Source organism: Propithecus coquereli, unplaced genomic scaffold, assembly GCF_000956105.1.
Source record: "Propithecus coquereli isolate 6110/MARCELLA unplaced genomic scaffold, Pcoq_1.0 Scaffold150, whole genome shotgun sequence".
NCBI lineage: Eukaryota > Metazoa > Chordata > Mammalia > Primates > Indriidae > Propithecus > Propithecus coquereli.
The window spans coordinates 6660824-6669488 of record NW_012139414.1 but is presented as its reverse complement, the minus strand read 5'-3'; the positions used below and the strand labels follow the sequence as shown (position 1 = coordinate 6669488).

General features: G+C 42.9%; 1 protein-coding gene across 5 annotated transcripts in view; it reads left to right on the top strand.

Moving 5' to 3' along the window:
• RABGEF1 (RAB guanine nucleotide exchange factor (GEF) 1) overlaps positions 1–7862 on the top strand; it is a 79523-nt gene extending 71661 nt beyond the window's left edge. For all 5 annotated transcript variants that reach the window (XM_012640357.1, XM_012640353.1, XM_012640356.1 and 2 more), the window contains exons 8-9: positions 3942–4198; positions 7073–7862. In XM_012640357.1, the coding sequence (XP_012495811.1) occupies positions 3942–4198; positions 7073–7471 (656 nt within the window). In that variant the 3' untranslated portion in view covers positions 7472–7862. The remainder of the gene's footprint in view (positions 1–3941; positions 4199–7072) is intronic.
• Positions 7863–8665: the final 803 nt, after the last annotated feature.

Here is an 8665-nt window from a genome sequence, read left to right as displayed (position 1 = left end):
TTGTCCAGCTAATTTCTTTCTATTTTTTTAGTAAAGATGGGGTCTCGCTCTTGCACAGGCTGGTCTCAAACTCCTGAGCTCAAACGATCTGCCCACCTCAGTCTCTCAGAGTGCTAGGATTACAGGCGTGAGCCACCGTGCCCGGCCAGTGACAAAATTTTAAAAGCCTTCTTACTCTCTCCGCCCCATCTTAGCCCCCAGGTCTTGTCAGTCAAAGCATAGACACATCTGGAGTGCCGGTTACATGATCACTTTCTTCCTGATCTAAAAGTGTCAGCCTAAGTACAAGAGTAATGAGAGAAGACACTCGCCTATAGCAGTGGTCTTAAATGTGAAGCTGTCAGTTCAGTATTTCCACATCATCCCCTGTGCTACTAATCAGCACTATCACTTTTGTTTATGAATGTACTGAAAGAGGCATTTCTGTTTCAGTTGACAGATCTATTCTAGAGGAAAGACCTGCAGGAAAAGAGTTATCCTGTTTCCTCTTGGTTCCAAGAAGGGCCCCAGTCTTGGCATTTAGGGTTTCATAAATGATCATCTCTATTATGGCAGACATAAAATGAATAAGGATTTTGAGACATTTAAGCTGACACAGAGCAAGCTGGAGGACATGGCCACATGGATCAAAGCAGATCATATGTCGCATACACAGGCCGGAGTCAAAACCTGAAGAAACAAATTCCTGCTGGAGGAGGGAGGGAGACCCCTGAAGTCAACAGACAAATGGCCAGTCTACCCCTGTGTTTTTTCTCTGATACCAGAGCAAAGAAAATCTAAAACTGTGAATATAGAAAAATATGTTTTTCTTTTTTTTTTAAATATATTTTTTAAAGGGCAGTGCCTGTCCCTGAAGGATTTTCATTCCTGATGGGCTGTTGAAACACAGAGACCCCGAGGTGTTCCTTGAAATAGGAAAAATATATTTTTCAAATCATAGTTCTACAAATATGATCTTAAAAATCTTTGAGAGATGCTAAAACAATAAAGTTTACTTTTTAGTCATGACAAGGAGAAGAATCTTACTTATTGGAAGACCTTTCCCAAGGAAGCTACCAGATCTAGAAGCCACCAAACTTGAGTCTAAAAAACTAATTTTCTTCCAGCCAAGATAGCTTTTACGGCCAGTTCTTGGTAATAGGGAAGTCTCCGGGCTGTCTGGACTCTGGCCTGTGCAGGGCACAATTTGCTGGGGCATCAGCTGATGGCAAGTGTTTGCGTGGCCCGTCGGTGGTGAGAGTGGGTGGGCAGTGAATGTTGGCAGCCCAATGGATCAGGGAAGTGTAGCTGTGCTCAGTAAACGGTGGGACTAGATAGGAGATGCTACCAGACAAGTTGTACAGTATGGGGCAGTGGACTCATTTTCCAGGCTGACCAGTAAACATGAGGTCTATTGAAGAGAACTGCATAAAATTTTGAGAATCACTGAGGCCTCTGCCCTGAGGTTGAAAGAGGCTACTCTTGAGGACTTCTAAAAGAAACGGGGGATCAGAGAGTTCTGTCATTAGCTTCTCTTAGCTCTGAGAGTTTAGGTACCGGAGGCCTGTGGTCAATGGTTAAGGTTTCCCTTTCTCATTTGGCTCCACCCACAAAATTTCTTCTGGTTGCCCGAGCCATCTACCTAGAGCAGTGGTTCTCAGCCAGGCACTAGTTGTCCCCCAGGGAAAAATTTTTTTCAAATATGAAGGAGTTGAGGGTTATAAGGAGGGCTGTTCAGTTGCTCTTTTTTTTTTTTTTTTCTGAAACAGAGTCTCACTCTGTAGCCCTGGGGAAGAGTGCAGGGGCATCATTGTAGCTCACAGCAATCTCAAATTCCTGGGCTCAAGGGATCCTTGTGCCTCAGCCTCCGGGGTAGCTGGGACTACAGGCACACACCACAACACCCAGCTGTTTTTTGTCCTTTCTTTTTGGTAGAGACAGGGTCTCACCCTTGCTCAGGCTGGTCTTGCACTCCTGAGCTCAAGCAGTCCTCCAGGCCTGACCTCCCAGAGTGCTAGGATTTTAGGTGTGAGTCATTGTGGCTGGCCTGGAGACATTTTTAAATGTCACATCTATGGGCGTGCTACTGACATCTAGTGGGGAGAGGTCAGGGATGCTGGTGAACATCCTGGAATGCACAGGACAGTCCCCTACACCAAAGAATGATCCAGCCCAAAATGTCAGTAGTGTCAATGTTGAGAATCCATGACTTAGAGGTAAAGCCTGCTTTGTTTTCAAAACTCTGTTAAAGATAAGCTTACACCTCTGTATCCAGCTAGGATAGAGTACACACACTCAACCCCATCTTTACTACTGGTTGTAAGTAAAAGCCCTGGACAGAAGACATAAGGCAGTTATCTAGGGCTCTGAAAAGTAAATAATAACAGGCAGATTAGGGAGGGAAATTATTACTGGAAGAAAAACTAATACAGCAGTGAGTTTCCTGTTTTTTTGCTTTTTTTCCTCTTATATCTCCTAGTTTAGACTTTGGGGCAGTGCTAGTCACAGGACCACACATCAAAGTGGAGGTCTGAGAGTTCCAGGAAACTTCCTTCAGGCTATATTAGCAAGCCGGGCCTCTGTAGGATAAAGAGTGTAGGGGAAATCCTGGGATTTTTCTTTCCTTTATTCTGCATTTCCTTCCTTTCTCTCCCTGTTTACCGTCCAGCCTTGCCCTGGGGTATCGGGAGCCACACACACATCCAGATAAAAAGTAATTCACTTTAATAATAAAGACTAATGGGAAAGTGGTTAAAAGTTTAAAATAGAGAATGAAAATCAACAATAAAAGGTAGCAGGCTAAATAGGATAGATGAAAGTAGTAAAAATGGTTAAAAAAAATCTTACCCAATTCTTTTTTTATAATAAGTTCTATTTAAGTAGAAAAAGAAAAATAAACAGATTGAGACATAGTAACAATAATTATAACCCAGAATTAAAAGATTAAAGGAACCAAACAATAAAATAAGCAAAAGTTATATAATTCACACAGCAGACTCATAACTAGGAGGGACAGCATTAGCGAGTTAAACTAAGGCCTCTGCACATCTGGAATATCCATCTCCCACACAGTTGTCTTCCATGGCAGGTGGTCTTGGGAGGGTTCTCCAGGTAGCTGACCTCTGGGAGGGGAGCTAAGAGCGGAAAGAACCCTTAGGCACGTACCACCATCTGCAAGTCTGAAACTTTTATTCCTGCTAGTGGCAAGAATTTGCTGTCAAATGAAGCTGCCTTGGCTATTTTCTTTCACGATGTTCCTGATTGCAAGCTGATATGTACACCCAAAGGCACACTCCCTCCTCTTGTGTCGTACTAGCAGTGCTGACAGTTCGTACTTAACCATTCTTCACTATCTCTTGGTCTTTGTGACAAAGGGTATGCATTTATGAGAGCCCTCTAGTTGGACTTAAGTGATGGTCAAGGGCAGCAAAACAATTTTTCTCTGAGATATAAAATATTATTTTGAGATTAAATTTATACCTTGCTGTATCCCCCTGCTAATCAGCAAGTTGTAAGTGTAATAAAGATTCTGTAGATGTTGGTAGCCAGTGGAGATTTACATGCCATGAGGATTGTCCATTGTAGACCTAAGTGTGGGAATTCAGTAGCTATTTTCCGACATCCAATACAAAGATGCTTTGTGTAGTAGCCACCTTTCTAAAAAGCAGTATACAAATTAAGACTTTCTAATGAACCTCAAATCTATGAAATGGGTAATAATAGTATCCATTGCATAATCTGAGGATGAAGAGAAATATGCTTGCAAGGCTCATGGCCACGTGTCTGAGGATGAGCTGGCATTCACTGTTTTGGGAGTCTCAGTTTTTCTCGTACTAAGTTAACTAGTGGGAAAGTGGTTAGTGAGAGTTCCTCTGTAACCTAATGGATAAAAAATTATTATCCTATTGCTTCTCTTATGTGGTTATTTTCTCATGGGAAGCATTGTCTTTTCTGCTTTGTAGATATCATTGAAATGGATTCGAAGCGTGTGCCTCGAGATAAGTTGGCCTGCATCACCAAGTGCAGCAAGCACATTTTCAATGCCATCAAGATCACCAAGAACGAGCCAGCTTCAGCGGATGACTTCTTACCCACCCTCATCTACATTGTTCTGAAGGGCAACCCTCCACGCCTTCAGTCCAACATCCAGTACATCACCCGCTTCTGCAATCCGAGCCGCCTGATGACGGGCGAGGATGGCTACTATTTCACCAATCTGGTGAGTATTTGAGTTCTTGGTGCTATGGAGAAGAACCAGGAAGGTATTTATTTTAGGGATGTGATGGGTCTCTCAGGCCTGTGACAGGTTAATGCTCCTGAGGGATGAGTCAGCATGGCTGAAGATGCTCTTTGGGTCGCACAGCACATGTGACCAGGCTGTGCAAACGCTCCACCTCCCAGTACTTGACCATAGATTGTGGTACTCTTACAGGAAACAGGTGACGTGTCTCTGTGGCTGTTGGGAAGCGCTGCCCGGGCTCCTGGCTGTAAGAGTCATTCACTTAGCTGGGCCATGTCAACCATGAATGAGTCAAATCTTGGACTTTTGATTCATTTTTAAAAGACTGAAGATCGTTTTTTAGTTTTATTTCTACAAGTCACTTCTTAGAACAAAATGCTGAGATATTTTAAGAAAGGGTCAGTTTGGAGGATGTGAAATGATTTTCAACCATTGTTTTATTACAGTGGTAATTGAAGGCCAAATAATTCCTTTTTCTGACTGCTGAACTTATGATTGTCTGCTGTAGACTAGATTTACTATGGAGCTAATGAATTCTGAGCCCCAGGGCACCTTCTGTGCTTGGTTTTCTGCCCTCCCTCGGACACCAGTCACAAGTCCAGGCGAACTTCTGAGCAACCAACTTCAAGTTGGGGTTCCCACAACCCACTCTTTGGGTTTGATTAATTTGCTGGAGTGGCTCACAGAACTCAGGGAAACACGATTGCCAGGTTATTGTAAAACATATTACAAAGGATACACATGAAGAGATGCATGGGACAGGGTATGGGAAAGGAGTGTGGCATCTCCATGGCCTCCCCGGGCGCGCCACCCTCCAGGAACCTCCGTGTGTTCAGCTATCCGGAAGCTTTCTGAACCCTGTCTTTGTAGGTTTTTATGGACGCTTCATTGCACAGGCATGATTGATTATACCATTGGCCATGGGTGGTGAACTTGACCTTCAGCCCCTTCTCCACTCCCCAGAGGTTGGGAGGTGGGGCTGAAAGTCCCAACCTTCTAATCATGGCTTTATCAACAGCCCCATCCTGAAGCTCTCAGTCGCCATTGGCACACAAAAAGACAAGGATTTTAGGGGTTGTATGCCAGGAAACAGGGACGAAGACCAGATATACATTTCGCAATATCACAAACATGCACTTGCTAGGGAAGAGCCTTTTGGATTCAGTTTTTTATCCAGAGAGGGTCAGGCAATCTGGAAGTCCCTGAGAAGTGTGGAGATGGACACATGGTAGGGAATAGGCAAAATGAAGGATGACAGGAAGTGTCAGAGGGTAGCCAGAGTTGTCAACAGTAGAGGCAGCTAGTTCACCTAAACTTCACAGCCTCTTGGCACCTTTGACCTACAGCCTTAACTACATTCGTGCCTTCATTCTTCATCCTCTGCCTGCCTGACTCGGAGTCTGGCTTCTGCTTCTACCACTCCAATGAAACCGTTCTGGCAAAAGGAAAAAAAAAAATCTGCCAGTTGCCGAATGCCGTGGGAGCTCTCAGTGTTCATCTTACTTCACTTCTCTTAACACTCTTGATTATTCCTTTGTTTGGGAACTTCATTCGTTCCTTGCTTCCACAGTTCCACTTCTGCCTTGTCCCTTTGTAAACTCTCTGCTTCCCCCTTGAGTTGTGTCATTCCCAGGGGTTCTGTCCTCTGTGTTTGTCTCTCCCTGCATTGGTTCCTCTGGTCACAGAGCTCTGTTAGTCACCTGCACGGTGTTCACCCACAGATCTGTGTCACCTGTCTTGACCTCACACGTTTATTACACATATTTATTGCATCTCAAATATAATTTATTCAAAATGGAAACTGCTTCTCCATCATATGTTTGTTTGTTTTCTAATATTCCCTATTCCTGTTAGTGGCAATGCCATATATCCACTCACTATGCCAGGAGTGTTAGAATCATCTCCTCTCTCCGGGTAACAGAGGGGCCACAGTGATTCCACACACACTCTGTGAGCCAAATGGGCATGCTCTTCTCTTTTCCTTGGATGAATTAATTGTAATACATTTGCCAAATATTCCTTAGAGAGATGATTTTTTTTTATGAGTAATATGGTAGGATACTGTGAATGACTTTCTCAGAAGAAATTCTGAGAGCTACCTGTGTTCCCACTTACCTTGCATGTTTTTCTTGTGAAAATAGTTTTTTTAATGTGAAAGTGATATGTGCTCCTTGTAGAAAAATTTAGTCAATATACTAAAGTGTCATTAGCAGATGTCTATTTAATTTGCCCTAGCATTTCTACACTAATGATTGCTGCCGTTTACTCATTGCTCACTACAGACCTGTCAGCTAAGCATGTTACATGTGTTATGTTGCTTAATTCTCACAATAAATTTGGGTGGTATTTCCCCCATTTTACAGATGCAGAAACCTCAGAGATCTTAAGTGACTTTCCCAGGGTCTCAACACTGTTGCTGTTAAGTGACAGAGGTGATAGATAGCTCAGGTTGCCTGATTTCAAAGCTTTTCTTTTAACTACTTGACATTAATAGTCTCTTTGAGGACCAGAGGTATGTGTGCCACACCGGTACCTAGAGGACCCACACCCACTGTCTGGCTGTGTCCTGAGGGGGGCTGGTGTGTCTCACAAGACCTCTGCAGGGAGTGTCTTTGTGGTGCTCCTGGGCAGGCTGCACCCCAGACAGTGGCCCTGGGCTCCTGGGAGTATAAAGGAAACACGATTGGCAATGAGTTGCTGATTTTTGAGGCTGAAGTACGTGGAAGTTCATTAGTCTGTTCTGTCTACTTCTGCTTCTTTCTAATTCTATATAATAAAAAGATTCTTAAAAATCTACTTGAATATTTGTAGCTTTCCTAATATGACTATATTAACATTCTCCTCTTTCTGTAGTGCTGCGCTGTGGCCTTCATCGAGAAATTAGATGCCCAGTCTTTGAATTTAAATCAGGAGGATTTCGACCGCTACATGTCTGGCCAGACCTCTCCCAGGAAGCAAGAATCTGAGAGTTGGGCTCCTGATGCTTGCTTAGGTGTTAAGCAAATGTACAAGAACTTGGATCTGCTGTCTCAATTGAATGAGCGACAGGAAAGGATCATGAATGAAGCCAAGAAACTTGAAAAAGACCTAATAGATTGGACAGATGGAATCGCAAAAGAAGTTCAAGACATTGTCGAGAAATATCCACTTGAAATTAAGCCCCCAAATCAACCACTAGCAGCTATTGACTCTGAAAATGTTGAAAATGATAAACTTCCTCCACCGTTGCAACCTCAAGTTTATGCAGGATGATAAAAATTTACATGGATAGTATTTATTTGAGCCTAAATTGTAGGTAGCCCTTACTGCAGTCCACTGATTGGGATCTGGAATATAACTTAATTGCTTACAGATGTCAGATCATTTTTAAAGGTACAGTTTGTGGGGATTGTTTTGTTATTCCTGGCAGGGGAAGCTTAGTTAATAATAAAATACTATTTATTTGAGTTACTGAAATAGATTCATTTAAGGCTTGTGTAAAAAGTTGTTTAAATCATTTTTTCCTCCATGATTTTCCTGTGTGCTTCCTCTGTGGCATTGACTATGGTTTGGTTTTGGGTAAATAATTGCCTTTTAAAGGATAAAACGAATGAATGCTACAAAGTGTATGTTTAAGGGAATTCAATGGTACCACTGTTCCACAGTTTGAATTAATTTTATAATTATAAAGATAGAAGATATATTGATAAGTAAATATGTAAAATTGTAAATATGTAAAAAAAAAAAAAAGGAATGGTGTCTGCTGTGCATGGCATTTTATTTTATTTTATTTTTTTAGTTTAAAATGAAGTACATTGAATGTTTGCCTTTAGCACCGTTTGGTTTGCCCCATTAAATGAATCTAAAGTGTTAGACATACTGCCCTTAAAATGTGGGCTCCATTATTAACAATGCCCTAGCCCTAACTTTGAGGTCCCGTATAGTCAGAGACCGCAACACGGTTAAGGTTCGGAATAATTTTTAGGTCACTTAAAGTTGCTGTTCAGTAAAGTCAGTGGGAGACTTTGAAGCCATGCTCTGGCATCTCGTTCCTGCATTGATTCAGGGAGTCTTTGTGGAGTTCTTTGATGAGAAGAAGCTGGCCCTGGGTCTGGGATGGAAGACAGGGGAACGAACGGGACTCTGGCAGCGACGGCTGATAGGGAGTCCCTCAGAGCTGTAACGTGCAAGAAGTGCCGTACAGCCTCCATCGTGTACTTTCGACTGTATGGGCAGCCCAGATACTGTTATGTAAACCTCTTTCAGGGTTTTTCAGTCTTGGTACTATTGACATTAGTGGCCTGAGAATTTTCTGTTGCGGGGTGGGGGACTGCCCTGTGCATTGTAGGGTGTTTAGCAGCGCTCCTGCCCTTTGTACCCACTAGATATCAGTAGCACCCCCCTCGGCTGTGAAAAATGATCTCCAGACATTGCGAAATGTCTCGTGGGGGCAGAATCACCCCCAGT